Raw genomic sequence first — 15,397 nt, forward strand, 5'->3', positions numbered from 1 at the left:
TCGACACAGATCAGCATTCGTTGTCCCACGTAAGTGAGATTAGTCGCATGGAAACCGGTGTCTGGATCTGCCGGTGTGGACAGCTCTAAACATTCCGACAAGCTGACACAAAAATACCTGTCTCCGCTCGTATATGACGTTAAATTCACGAATTGTGTGAAAACGTTAAGTACCTGCCACACCATCTTAATTTCTGAAATATATATATATTGTTCAGGTCAAATGTAATTATACAAATTAACAAAATAAATATTTATGCAATACTTACATATACACTTCCATAATACCAGTTCAAATAGGAAATGCTTGTATTGAGAGGAAATTCGCTGGAGCTGATATCGTCACCCGCTTGAAGGACATAATCTCGGGCTTCGGACCCAAACGGGTAGAAAAGTTTCAGTGGCACCCCTGATACGCTTAACACACTCAGGTATACTCCAAAGGCAGTCAATAACAAACACGTCCTCATTTTGAATTTGTTTCCCACTTCCCAGTCAATGCAACCACCCCTCTCACCAACAAGCTTCCATCAGAGATCCCCCAGTCTACCAACGGCCAGTACCCATTGCTGGGAGATTTTTGTGTCTAGAGTAGAATGCTGCAATTTGATTGGTGTGAGATAAGTGACGTCATCCACGAGGGATAAGGTTGCTGCTTCTGAAAGACACATTGTTCCCATCACTGGACGGTAGGGCTTTGGGAGTGGGGTGGGGCGGGGGTCTCCCCTGGGGTGGGTCAGGGGTCAATCACTTCAAGTGGTCGGCTTCACACATCTGTGTTCTATTAGTTTTATAAGTTTCCAATGTCATTCATACGACAAGAGTAAAACAAATATTTATTAAACATATTATCAAAATAAATTTCAACATCACATCCATTTTAATAAATTTAGGTCGTAACTGTCAACTGACGAATGCCGACGAAGAGAGACATGACATTCTATGTGTCAAATATATTCAGAACAATAAACATGCTCACATACACATTTCCAACCGCTTGTTAAACTGCAGGTGGATCTAATACATCGAGTCATGTGACCAAATTCCTTTGAGTTGCGAGGCAAGCGAGACCCTCGCCCACACACAAGCTTTACAATGCACAAGATTACATATGGAGTCAGGCACTTTGCACGCAGATTGATGTGTGTTGTCTTGAGCAGAAAACATGATATGTCATCAGCTCATTATGCAACAGGGGTTGTCCATTATGGCGCGAAAATGAGGTTCTGTCAATGTTTCTACACATATCAAACCGGTGTATTGTTTCACACCACGGGCCTCAGTGTTGGGACTTGAACGGTCGTGCGGGGACGACAAAACATGACACATGTTGGTATGTCAGGTACAAATAAACATGACAAATTTCTGAAATTCACGAGGAATTAAATATTATCCGTGCAAACTGTCATATAACAGTGCTAAATTTGTACACATGTATATGAACGGATATACAAGAAATTTGTCAATGGGAAGAATCTCTCTATTTTTTTTAAACATTGGACCTATATTTTGAGGGGATGAGAGTGAGGTTGTGGTCTGTCGTATGGATGTGTAACGAACACACACATACCTCCCTTTCCCCATCTTCCATCTTCCTGCAAGGAATGGTCAGCCCATATGCGTTTATGTAAACTTGTCTTCATTAGGAGATATAAAACTGAAGCTTTTCTGTTGATGTTCCTCCCAACTCCCCTACCCGCCTCGCCATTTTCATTTATGGTAGGGGAGTGAGTTTGTGAGGGACGAATTACTCTGATACTGAAATATTTCATACTGCACAAGGTACAGATCGTGGATACTTTATTTAATTATTATTATTATTACAGGATATTTATATAGCACACATGTCCATGCAACTATTGCTTTCTCAAGACACTGGCATTTGTTTCCCTCGATCATTGGATGTCCGTCTCAGCGTCACATCGTATTATCAATCTCAACTCCCTGGGGAGTATACACCTCTTGCTGCCACTAGGCGCACCGAGTTTATTGTGGCTCTCTCATCCTCACGAGGTACCCAATTCGCAGCTAGGTGGACTGGGACTCCTAGTCACAGTACTTTGTCCACGTTTACTGCGCGTTGCTGTTCCCGCAAAGTGCACGTATGCACGTATTCCTGTGGCCACCATCTGGTCACTTCCACCAGATTCGTGGGTTCTTCTACGTGCACAGGGTTGTATACTGTACACTAGAGGTTGTGACAACACTGAAAGAGTCTACACACAAAGCTGACTCCAAGGTTTTTACACCCGGTCACAGGTGGGATCGATACCGAAACCTCAACCTGACAATACAATACTAATTGGAGGTTTGACAGGTATATTCCAAACCCTAGTTGAGGGAGATTCTTTCGTGTTAAATCACTCTTTAAACTTTCCTCACGGTCCGTTTCGTGTAAATATTGACCAAATATTATAGTGTTGGGTTTTTTTCTTCTCTTTAATCATGTGGTACTTTCATTGCCTGGTTAGCTAACATTCATATCCAGAGATTAAAGTCCGCCCGTCCGACGGAACAAAGGGGTTTTCGTAACTCTAACAACATGAGACAAAAGGTTAGGAAATCATAACGTCAACCGTATATGTAATCCTTTTTCCAAATGTAGAGCATTTCTAAGTCACTGGTGAGGTAAAAACTGGAGATGTCAATGCATGTCAAAACCTCCCCAATCACACGGAAACCTTATCTCGGATGTTTAATTTCTGCCTTTACTCAGTAATTAACAGCCCTCGATCACCAGCACCACATTTTATAAGACCCCACCCTCGTCACGTCCAAAAAAGAACGCATAAAAGTCTAGTACTTATCTGATAATGGTTAAAATTCAGCCCAAACTGTTTGGTTAAAAGAAAAATACGTAGACATTGTCAATATTGTAGTACATGCTGTGTGATATGACAGACAAAACGTACAGCATTTTAGATAAACTATACATTTTCCCCAATCACTGAATACACACTGCTCCTATAATACAAGGCCTTTTAATTATTAACCATTTGTTCAGCAGTAGTATCGATGCTTTCAATGCCCGTGTAATATTTTGTTTGTTCAGTTGTAAAACAACAATTTGCAGAGATTAAAATAACCATTTAAACCTGCAAATGAACCAAACTCGACAATACGCCACAACGATATCTCTGGAATGTGTTTCTGTGTAAGGTCTGTTTCGGATGACGTGCTTGTATGAATCTGATCGCCCGCTTTGATGTTGTCTTAAAGAGCTTGTCCAGATGTTAGTATCACATTCGCTGTATACGACACATTCATTGTTTCTTCGACTCACTTGTGATTCGTGTTCATAAATCTACACATTAAAGGCCAAGAAAAACAACAAAGACTAATCCTTGAAATTAATTTTCCCTAAAAGTACTCCGTAAAGCGTTTTCCAAATTAATGAGATAACAGAGATTGTTTTACAAACGTGTCTTCTCAGAAACGGAATATTTCGATTGACGTCATATTTTATATTATGATTATCACGTCCAGATTGATGAAGTTGGACAAGAGTACAGTTGCCGTTGTTGCAGCTGTCAACAGATACAGGAAGACATCTGCTATTCTGCCAGTATCTCCGGGAGCAGACGACACACCAGCTGTTCAGGCGGGAACCTGCACTCGCGTAACAAGCAGCGGAACAATGCATGTGTTTTTACCAAAACACGTCTTGTCATACCTAATCAATTACTTTCACCCCCGTTTTCTGTCCCTCTTTGTCAGAAAAAAGATCACTGCTTTATATGTAAACGTTCATTAGATATGGCTTCTGTTTGTTCTGAAAACCGTAATTTTGGTCAGTATAATTGTTAAATCTTCTGCCTGGAGGAGGAAGCATAAAGAAAATTAATTTCACGCCAACGAAGAGTCTATTTCACGTAAACATGATTTCGTCATGAGTCTCAAATTGACAATCTGACTTTAAGAGTGCTCAATTCAACTTACGTTTTTGGATACATATGACGTATGTGTAACGTGGGAACACGGTGTCAGAGGAGATCCCTAACATCCCAGATTTGGGGAAGACCCGATTAAAATGAAGATCGATGTCATAATGTGTGTCGGTTTACACAATACTATCATAGTGACACGGCTACAGCTTAATGCATTCAGAACATGAGGAAATCTAGATTTGCTTCATTTAGGGCTTCAGCATTGCAAGGAGGACTTGACTGTAGAGGACATTAATGTGGTTCAGGGGCTGTGAGACAGACTAACACGACTATTGTGAGTCGATGTAAATGGTGAGGTAATGTGAAAAGGGGGATAACGTAGTATTCCATGTTGCTGCGCTTAGCGACGTACATACCCTGTGGGTGCGCGTGCGTGTGATGTGATGGGGCAGTGCTCCCTGTAGGCCTTGGATTCTGTTGCCTAGTCCCTGAATATATACAATTTTGATACTAACAAGTAAACCCATTTATATTGAGGGAGATTCTAAACCCGAGGGAATCAAGACTTGTTTCATTAAGGGCTTTAGCAATGCAGAGTGGGTCGGGTGGTACGGGAAATAATGCGGTTTAGGGTCGGAGACAGAGTACTGCTTGTCCTATCATGCCAGCCCACCAGGATACCATGTGCAGTTTAATATAGATGGTCATCCCTACACTGTAAACTGACCCCGGGATGACCAAATCCTTGTTTTATTGTCCTCTAATGTCGATATGACGCGATGGGGTATCTAACCAGTTGAATGTGAATATATGTGACGGAAGTGACACCGCAGCGAGAGACATGGCTCACAGCATGACACCATGCACCAGCAGCTGGGCAGTTGCCGACTGTTCGGGTTAAAACACCTGGGCGACCCAGGAGAACCCATGTGAACCAATGTTGACCAACCTTGTGGATGGCCAATGCTGCCTCCACCACCCATCGTCTGGCCTAAAATGCCAGACCCTCGACTTCCGGCATCTGGTCAGCAGTCTCTAGGTGACGTCATTTTTAAACTTGACCCGTTTCGTTTATTTATTCTGTCATGAATGAAACATTATTATGAATATGACTGATTACATTATTGAATGAGTGTGTTCTGTTGTGATTTAAGGATAGGTTGATTCTTGTAACTACTTTCGAATCAATTTCAACGGGATGATCTACAGCTTTGATTTTCTACCTGCAGGTATTGAATAGAAAAGGTACAATGGCATTTTTCTCTTGAAATGGAGTGTGTGTGTACAGCCTTACGTCGCTTTTAATTATATTCCAGCAATATCACGACGGGGACGCCAGAATTGGGCTCCACACATTGTAACCGTGTTGAGAACTGACGCCCAGGTGTTCCAGGGCACACTACCAAAGGAAAAGGTGCAAATTTGCCTCACTGTCTGTCGTGTTTCGGCTTCAACTGGTCGCCATTTCGTTCCAGCCGCGTGCTGTCGATGATCCCTGACTTGGTTCAAGTTCACCTACATAAAAGGACTGACATGGACTATATACTCGTAGCTTATCACCGGTCCGGTTCGTGTACTTGTAATACATAGCTGGTAACACCCGTGATGATCCAGGTTAGAACTGGCCTACGGCGGCAACATATACTTGTCCCCAGAGGAGATAGGTTACTTACAGTGCCAGTCAATGGATTGTTTGATCCAGACTCGATTATTTGCACACCATCTTCATCAAGCTGGAAAATTGACGAGCTCGGGATTAAATACAAACATAACAATAGCTTGTCTGCTTATAGCAGCACTGCATAAAATGCCCTCATTACACCGTTCTGTCATCACGGAGTCATATGTTGCTCCGTGTTAAGTACACGAGAGCATCAAGAAGGGTACATCGTTGCCTGACATATACAGATGTTGTTGTTGTTAGAACTGATCAAAGTGGTTGGTCGATCACACTTGTGACTGTGTGACTCCGACTGACCAGACTGTCATCATTATGTCCTGACGCAGTGGATCATTAGATCTCTACCCATACCGCGTATTTGCCAATTGGACCATTCCACAAAGCGATGTTAGCCTTAAGCTGATCGGGACGCAAATACTAAGATCGCTACACGGAACGGAGCCCCGATCCTTTGCAGACGTTCTGGTCGTAGATACAGAATGGTGCCGGTTCCTGTATAAACTGCTCTGTATAGTGAGCAAGACCTCTTTATAAAACCGACAATAATGTATCACACCCAGACACCTCCCCTCTCACAACGTGACAGGAATGATAAGTGTAAAACATCAAACATTTTCCCTCTTAATGTTTAACGACTATTTTATTCATCTAACATGTTAGCCTTTCGTGGGTATACGGAGGTATTATTTTCATAAAGGGCGCAAATTAATCGGTCCAACAATTAAGTGCACGGGGAAGCCATTGCCTGTTTATGTTGAATGTGGGTTGAATTATGGAGTCATTAAAGCGGTCATAAATGTTTCTATATGTTAATCATACAAGAGTTGTCTCCCATTACAGTTTTGGCATATCATAACACCTCGCCTCACAAAAGCTAATCCAAATTGTCAATAATAATTTGTAAAGTCTGTAACTTTGTTGTGTCATCGTTTCACAATTTAACTATCATCATACAAAAGATAACCCTTCCTCCACATGATTCTAGCGTCCGGTACTGATTCTGGTGTCTGTGAAGAGGAGAACGACACACAACAAGAAATACATAGCACTTTAATGCTGTCAGGTTTATGCTGACATCCATAGACTGTATGTACATATATTACATACTGGGACACTGGTGCAACACACAAGACAATGATAGAATGAAACAGTAACATCAACATCTTAATAATTCTTATGTTGCTGAAAACATTTCATTTATCTTCTGAAGGCTGTAACAAACACAACACTTAAAGTCCTACACAATATAGCATATCTTTTTCATCACTTCCATATCAATCAACTGACAGAGCAATAGGTCTTCCACCAATAGGTTTACTCAAGAGGGAAATGAAGCCCAGGTGTTTATCAATGAACACCAATTGGGTCAAATGTGTAAGAAAATGCTTTTTAATTAGTGTTAAACACTGTCAAGATAGTCGTAGTGCTTCCCTGCTAAGGTATGTGCAATTGTCTTTGTACTTCAAAAGCCTTTTGGACTGGACCCCCGTCAAGCCCGAATGTCCTCAAACTACCTTGCAGGAGTGCAAGTGGAGGCAGCTGCATAGAACGTTTATCAACTCTTTCCAATCTTTAAGCGGTTGACTCGGATCATTTTCATGAGTGACATAATATTCCTACTCATGTGGTATTGTTGTGGTGATCCTACACTGGAGCGTATTTGCATCCCAATGGAAGTTAGGGCAATACATCTTTAATAATATTTATTACTGTAATTACTAACGGCCCATCTTAATGAAATGATCGCATGAACCATCATCTCACCATTTCCTATTTGACCCCTGGATTATCAACATGTTGAAGTATCCTCTGTTCCATGAAATGTAAGCGCCATGCATCAAACTGTTGCGACGTCCACAATGACTCATACTTGTGTAGAGAAAACCTGTTGTTAGCGTCCTACTTTTCCTAACCGACTGTCTGTTTTCGGATTTGCTGTGATAGCTTGAACGGCAACAATGGCTGAATTAATCTGAGTCTGTAAGTCACGCAGATCCTTGATATGCATAAGTCGTAGAATCTTGGCTGCTTCATTCATGATGTAATCTGGGAAGAAATGGTGAAGAATGTTCAATACACTTGTCTGAGCAGAAAAATTAAAATTGAATGTTTGATTCATTTCCCAAAAAGTAATTCCCTACCTTAACTTCAAACTAAATGTTGCAACACTCCCCACTGTTGGATAGGTAAGATTTAGCTAAAGAGTGAAATTCATGCAGACTTCAAACCAAGGAGTTAAAAAGTTGGATGTTGGATAAAAGACAAAATTCACTGTAACAATCAGACTGAACAAGGACAGAGAAACAATCAAGAATGACAGAGACAGTGTACAAGAATAACAGACAGTCAAAACAATCACAGTCAATAACAATTGTATAGTCAATAACAGAAATACACACCTCCAGCCTCGAATCCAAGCTCAGTTTTATCCAATGGAATCAATTCATTCTGAAAGTAATAATATGCCCAAGTACACACGTGTTGTTATCCACATACTTAAGTATTACACATCAAGACACCCTATGCCTAAGTGAGCCATTCACATTACACAGAATATGTTCTGTGGTGGAATTGCAACAGATTCTGTTCCAGCCTGTTTGTGCTTGTTGTAAGAGGCGAATAACGAGATTGGGTGGTCAGGCACGCTGACTTTGTTGACACATATCATCGGTTCTCAGTTACACAGATAGATGTTCATTTTGTTGTCCACTGGATTGTCTGGTCCAGACTCTATTAATTACAGACCGCCGCTGTATAGCTGGAATATTGCCGAGTGTGGCATAAAACTCAACTCACACACTCACTCCAGCCTGTTTGTTGTTTAACACCCCACTCAGAAATATTGCAGCTATATTGCAGGCACCATCCTGTCAAGACTACTGAACAGAATATGCTCCTGATGTTTTCTTGTTATAAGACTGGTATTTCACTGTCCAGGGTGTGCTGGACACATCTTTCCTAAGATTCTGTATAAATTCTCCAAGCAAAGTAGACACTCATGCTCACCTTGCTATTAGTGCTTTCCGCAGACTCTAAACTGCTCTTAGACAACTTCTCTTTCACCAGTAGACAGATTGCCTGGAAACAGAAGATATTTCTAGATGGTGTTCATCATTTAATTCAAGTGTGAGTACCCTGCTCTACTCTTTGAGTTTGATAGGTGTTAAAAGTTGGAAGGACACTGTAAGTTGTTCACTGGTCACTAGGGAGATCATGGGTTGATGTTCTTTTGATGTTTGCTTATGTTCCCTGAGCCTGAAAGCCGAGGGGAACATAAACAAACATCAAGGGCATGTCATCTAATGGTCCCCAAGGGACCAGTGAACAATATATTTATCCTACCAAACACCTCAGTGTTAATTTGGAACTATTTGAAGAACTGGTATCGGATCTTACACTTCAGCTGTGTGAATCAAACGATTCAAATCTTGCATTTTACTAGTTTTCCTGCAGGTATTGTCTTAGTAAAATAGGTGTGGTGTAATTCCCCTTTTTAGTATTCATAGGGAGACAATTTGAACGTTTTATAGAGATTTCTTCATTGGAATGCGAGACAAATCGTTTTGTAGCCATCGTCGAATTTTGCAGATGACATAAGAGAAACAAAATTAGAGTTATCTCCCTTCCATTACTTTGCATTTGCAAAACATCTATAATTTCTGTGTATCATGCTTGATTTAGTGTTATTCGAGATAAAGAAGTACAACTACAAGGTACCAAATGATTTGCCATTGGCAGCAGGGTACATTGAAATATACATCACTTGTAAGCAGGGTACAATGAAAATAACAGAAGAGCACTCAGCCAATCAGAAAACGACATACATGTGTGAGGTAAGACAAAAATACATGACCCTTAATTGACCCTTCGTCCAACTGAAACAACTACAGCATTCACATGAAGGGGCAAGATATATTTTCTGACACACTGTCCAAAAGAATAAAGATGTTGTTATACATGAAATGTATTCATATACATTTCTATACATTACCCTTACTCACAAAGACACACATGCAAATCGAAACTCCAGATAATTTCTCTTGTTTGATTCGGATTTCGATTTGATCTTCAGTAACCCATGACTGTTGTTAAATGTGCTTAACAGGATTGGAAGGCTCATTGACTTGGTTGACACGTCATTCTATCCCCATTGCGTAGACCTGTGTTCATGCTATTGATCACTGGATTTTCTGGTCCAGGCTTGATATTTACAGGCTGCCACCATACTGAAATATTGCCGACTGCAGCGTGAAAGTAAACACACTTACTTCAGTTTCTCTGCCATAAAAAGAAATGGCAATTGTTGGTTTATTAAACTGATAGTTCGTCAGCATAATCTGACATCAGTTTTTCTGACATCGAACTGATAAAAGTTTTATTAACCACTATCAACAGCATAAACATTTCCAATCACCAGCCTCACCTTGAGCTGCTCCAAGTGGTCACGGTGGGGAGGGACCTGCATCATCAGAGCAAGGGAAGCAACTCCTGCTTTGAAGTCCGGATCATCAACTATCAATTGATGACAATGCAATCTAAGTTAACTACATCTCAGTCATCTCAGTGTATTTCGTTACACTCCACCACTGAGTCTAACAAAACCTAGTAGAAGGTCGCGTCAGGAAACCTTTGAGCAACCAATGACAGTCAAATCAAATGCAAGACGTTTAAATAGATTTAACCAATCAGACAACGGCTACTATTTAGGGATCGGAGGGACTTTCAAAATATTCAGGTCACCAACACAGATCTGGTAAGCTGTGTTCTGATTGGTCAATCTCAAAGGTTACCTGACGCGACCTCCCACAAGGTTTTGTTAGACTCAGTGGTGGAGTGTAACGAAAACTACTGAGGATAAGTTTACTTAGACTGATGACAATGTAATGTTAGTTACACATTGCAGAAGGTGTGATGTGCAGTCTATAATGTTTGAAATGACAAATGATAAGGATAAGTACATCAGAGGAAGCACATGCTAACCAGGGAATGGGAAAGGCAGGGCCATGGGCCGTTTTGCACATAAGAATAAGAAATGGTCCATTAAAATTTTGAAGTTTACTATTGATACATGGGCAGTGGGCCATTCTAAATTCAGGAAATGGCCTATTGTTTAAGTTTGTGTCAATCCCTGGTGACCTGTGATCCTCAGGTTTAAAACTGTTCATTTCTTTTTACATTTCAGCTAAAGAAAATGGAATGATAAGACAGAAACATATAGGCCCAGTGAATGCTATGTTATCAATACCAACCAGGAAATCCTTCAGAGTTTGCATAAGCTTGTTGTTTCATAACTGAACACTGTATTGTTGAATCATTTCATCATAAAACCCATTCAGGTCGTGAAGCACTTAAGCCATAACATAACATTTTCTAATACAAGATTTGTTAACAGAAAAGGTTTCAATACTGTCTTGAAATATCACAATGTAAGGATGCAATATGACACTAAACCAAGGTTTCTTAAAAAGGTACATCTACCCTCCTGTAGCAATGTATGAACATCATGCATCATGGAGCCTAATGTAAGAATGTTGACTTCTGACTGGTTCACATGACTGATAAAATACCATGTACATGCCTTATCACATGTCAAGCGAAATACTAGGTTTTATCAGTCCCTCTTAAGATTGTGTACTGATAAAACCCTGTATTTCCCTCAACCTGATGTGATAACTTATATAATCACCCTTTCCCAGTGTCTGCAAACATAGGAAACTATTGTATGAAAAGTTGCAGGACATTCCAGTATTTCTCTACACTACACCATACCCATGGGAGAGAGATTTACATTACCAAAAGCTTCAGGTCTTTGGATAATGGCTGTATAAAAAGATGGCATTTGATATATCACACAAGAAAACAAATTAACTTGCTAATTTTATGATAAGAGCTCTGCAGAGAGGTGTCTTTACATATGGCCAGAGAAGATGTGGGTTATACTAGTAAGTTAGACATGGTGTTCTGACACTTGTGCTTGTTGTAAAATAAAAGCAGGTGGTCAAGCTCGCAGAAATGGTTGACTCATGTCATCATATCCAAATTGCACAGATTAAAGCTTGTGCTGTTACTGTTGATCACTGGATTGTCTGCTCCAGACTCAATTATTCAGACAGTAACTATAGCTGGAATATTGCTGAGAGCGACATTTAAAACAAACCAAACCAATCGATACACAGAGGCGATGACAATAAGAAACGTGTCCAATCAACATCAACCTTACTTCTCTCGTTCAACAGCTGATACTTTCCATCATCCGTATAGTGCATATGATTATTATGCCCACAAATTAATATCTGTCAAAACGGAATTTCTCTACAAATTCTTGGAAACATACCAGTTTTAGAGGAGAATTAATGATGAACCAATGGCTGGCTGGCTGCCTGTGTAGTGAGTGTAAGATCTTCTGTTGTACATTCAGTTATGACAAATATTACGATTCCACTCTTGATAGTAGCTACATTCAAACAGTGACATCACATCCTGCAATATCTTACCATCCTAACCTAACAACATTTTCTCTCACTTATGTACAACAGTCTAAGAATACTGTTCTATAATATTTACATCACTGGTAATTTTACACATTTCCCTCGGGTAACTGTAACCATAGACTCACAATTAAGACTGTCCAGGGGATTGCTGGACGATCCTGCAACACCAGTTCGGCTCATCTGGACACTCTCTGGGGTAACATTTCGGTATTTTTCAGCTGAATGAAAACATGTAAACACTCTTGATATTTTACATTCTCACGGTGCTTTATACCACATACGCACTACGAGATTATGTTCAATTTGACTTTTCAGTGTACACAGAATCTCAGGTTTGTTCGCTCAAGTCAGGACACATGGTTGTTTTCACTGTAGGAGGAATACTGAAGAGATGCTGACATTTCGAATCTGTTACTCAACCATTCAAGTCATCCTGACTAGGGACAGAAGTAAATGCTTACGGTCACTACACCTTACTTTATGTCCGAAAGCATCTATCGAAGCTTGATAACTTTACATCTAGTATTCAAAGTTCATCTAATATAATCAGCTTCATGAAACTTAAAAATACAACTCAAATTACACTTCCCCAAAGAATTTAAAGGATATCCCATTTTCTACCACACTGATGTTAATCTGGGGGAATTTGCAGCATAGTCTTCCAGTTGTTGTTTTCAATCATAGTATATTATCTAAAGTTGCTATGACAATAGTACAACCACTTTACCGTTATCACCATACTCTAGTCTGACGGCAAAACCAAGCAGCCAGTCTGTTACCACACAATTCTCACCATACTTGTAGGGGCAGTTCAACTCTTTCAGGTACTAAAAACAGAAACAGTACATAACTGACAACAGATTTTCCAAAAGCTTTCAGCTGTATATACCCTTGTTGATTTTTTCAAGAATAACACATGCCTTGTTATTTTATCAAAACTGATACCTACAAGCTGAATCTTGTTACCTGCAACTTATATCACTGTACAGTAATTATAGAGAAAAGAGTGATTATACTTCAGGATACTAACACTTTCAAATGCTTTTTCCCAATCTGGACTGTGTATATTCCTTAGAGGACCTCGGTCCTCAATTTTGTAGTGACGGATTTTCTGGTCCTCCAGCCACAAGATCAAGTTACGGAACTCATTTTCATCTGTAAATACAAGTCACAACTTTATCAGCAAAAGCAAAGTAACTACCTTCAGTACAGATAGACATGTCTTCTATTACAAAGAACTGAGTTAAAGGGTTGCTTCATGGATAAACCATAAACCTAAGGCATGTTATCAAAACATCCATCTCTGTTTACAGTGAAAATACTTACATGGACTAATAGAGAAGAGAGCTGATTGTCTAACTGTTACAAGTTAAAAATATTCTTCTTAAAAGAAGCTTAAGAACTGACAATGTTCCCATCTGACTATAGTTAATCTTACATGGCATTACAGATTAACTCTGTTTATCTTCTTCTGAGCAGTATTAAAGACATGTGCCTATTAGATCCAAAGTGCTATTTGTCTTGGCAAATATGACTTGGACCAGGAAATACCACTGGTTGATAGTATGAGAAATGGTCCAGGCCACATGTCATGGTAATGCTCCCAGTTCATTTGGCATGCACTACCAACACTGTACTTTCTATAACTCCCTTGAAACTGAGAAAGAGTCTCAAACGACATTCACTGCCAGTGTTTTCTTCTTACTCTCAACCACGGTGTTTACACTGCTATGGTTAGTGATAAAAAACGACTTAAACATTTATCTGATACGTGTGTGACAACTGGTAGCTGATCTCGCGGTTTCTACTTCTAATAATTACCGTCTTTACGGAGTCACATGAAATAAAGTACAATTTCTTCAAAAAACACTCTGACATGTTCATTTATTGCTACATATATAAGCTCATTTACTTTGGAAACATGACATAAAGGCCACATCGTTGCTGAGTTACATTCCGAAAATCTAATGTGAAACTACAGGCATTTTAACTTGATCTAGTCCCAGAGCCCACGTTTCACTGAAATATTCACATCGCCTGCACAGCAGCAATAACAATAGCTAGAAGCAGTACAACGCACCGTTTACGTTGAATTTATCAGCATTCTGACAGTCAAGGGCATGCAACTTTCGCCTGAACATCTGTAACCATATAAAATTACGAAGTATTCGTGAATTATTTCCCAACACTACAGAACTGCCACTCTTCGTCCACGTTAGGCCAGATGGCGCTGAGTTGAGGGAAGCAACTCGGAAAGTCTAGACATAAACTGGTATCTAACGTGTGTTGCGCTCAGCACTTACCCAGTCTCGAACTTCATCGTAAACTCATAAAATATGGTCAACTCCAAGACGTCGACAGGTTTTTGTTATGATTCCATTTTGTTATTTAATAAGACATATACATGGGAGTTAGTAAACACACTGAGAGGCAGAGAGACGTTAGCAAACATTTTTACCGAAATACCTACCCCTGGCTGCGCACAGTTCTCGCTCTCGTGATGCAACTGAATGTAATGTCGGTAGCGTCTGTAAAATCACAGATCAAGGCCTAGTGATATGACAGAACATGAGACCTAAAAGGTTTGGTGGGAGTACTTCAAATTCTAGTGACTTTTGGGAATTCCATATGCACGTTGTCACTGCAGGGATTGGGAAAGAGAACTTTAACAATGGGCCATTTTCAGGATTATTATTTTTTTCTGAATTTAAACTTCAAATTTTTAAAGGGCCATTTTTTATTCTAATGTACATAATTGCCCATGGCCCCCGGATTTCCCAATCCCTGGTCACCGTGTGCTTATAGAACCTACCACCGTATTTCAGTTTGAAAAATCTTTTACATCTTAAATGATTTTAACTCGTACACGTGGTATGGGACCCTTAGTCTGTCAAACAGACCCTGAAGAGAATATATCCACGAAACCCACGCAAGTCTGAAAAATGTGGCAATCTAGATTTCCAAAGCTTTGAAGAAAGTCTCAGGACTCCTTTTCACTATGTTTCAATTTTTTGGTTTTACCATGAAATGTTTTTTCTCTGTAAAATATGTTCATGTCAGAGGCTATTTGTTAGTCTGTGCGACGCTATATGTTCAGAATAAAAACAAATTTCCAAAACTATCAACAACAGTCAAAACACGTAAAATCATTAGGATCTCATAGTCAAGTATCAACTGGCAGCTTATTCCAGCAACAGATAACGCCCATAAAATAATTCGTGACATTACCCAGAATTATCAACAACAGTCAAGTGGAGAGAATGGATGTAAGATACAATTACCCATGTCCTTTGCTCTGAATATAAATGTTAGCATGCCAAAATTTATCAAATTTTGCCC

General features: G+C 39.8%; 2 protein-coding genes across 3 annotated transcripts in view; both read right to left on the reverse strand.

The window, feature by feature from the left end:
* The window catches only part of LOC137294179 (nidogen-like), a 64,668-nt gene extending 64,081 nt beyond the window's left edge, over window positions 1-587 (reverse strand). Inside the window, exon 1 of the mRNA XM_067825170.1 lies at window positions 269-587. Coding sequence (XP_067681271.1) covers window positions 269-469 — 201 coding nt within the window. The 5' untranslated portion in view covers window positions 470-587. The remainder of the gene's footprint in view (window positions 1-268) is intronic.
* Window positions 588-6,238: 5,651 nt separating this feature from the next.
* The window catches only part of LOC137295402 (RNA transcription, translation and transport factor protein-like), a 97,536-nt gene continuing 88,377 nt past the window's right edge, over window positions 6,239-15,397 (reverse strand). Inside the window, exons 2-9 of one of the 2 annotated variants that reach the window (XM_067826743.1) lie at window positions 14,139-14,246; window positions 13,089-13,213; window positions 12,786-12,885; window positions 12,184-12,276; window positions 9,991-10,079; window positions 8,574-8,645; window positions 7,967-8,015; window positions 6,239-7,613 (exon numbers count right to left, since the gene is read on the reverse strand). In XM_067826743.1, coding sequence (XP_067682844.1) covers window positions 7,459-7,613; window positions 7,967-8,015; window positions 8,574-8,645; window positions 9,991-10,079; window positions 12,184-12,276; window positions 12,786-12,885; window positions 13,089-13,213; window positions 14,139-14,246 — 791 coding nt within the window. In that variant the 3' untranslated portion in view covers window positions 6,239-7,458. Of the gene's footprint in view, window positions 7,614-7,966; window positions 8,016-8,573; window positions 8,646-9,990; window positions 10,080-12,183; window positions 12,277-12,785; window positions 12,886-13,088; window positions 13,214-14,138; window positions 14,335-15,397 lie in introns of those variants that run through there. The other variant, XM_067826744.1, reaches the window with a different exon arrangement.

Source organism: Haliotis asinina, chromosome 8 (assembly GCF_037392515.1).
Source record: "Haliotis asinina isolate JCU_RB_2024 chromosome 8, JCU_Hal_asi_v2, whole genome shotgun sequence".
NCBI classification, from domain to species: Eukaryota; Metazoa; Mollusca; class Gastropoda; order Lepetellida; family Haliotidae; genus Haliotis; species Haliotis asinina.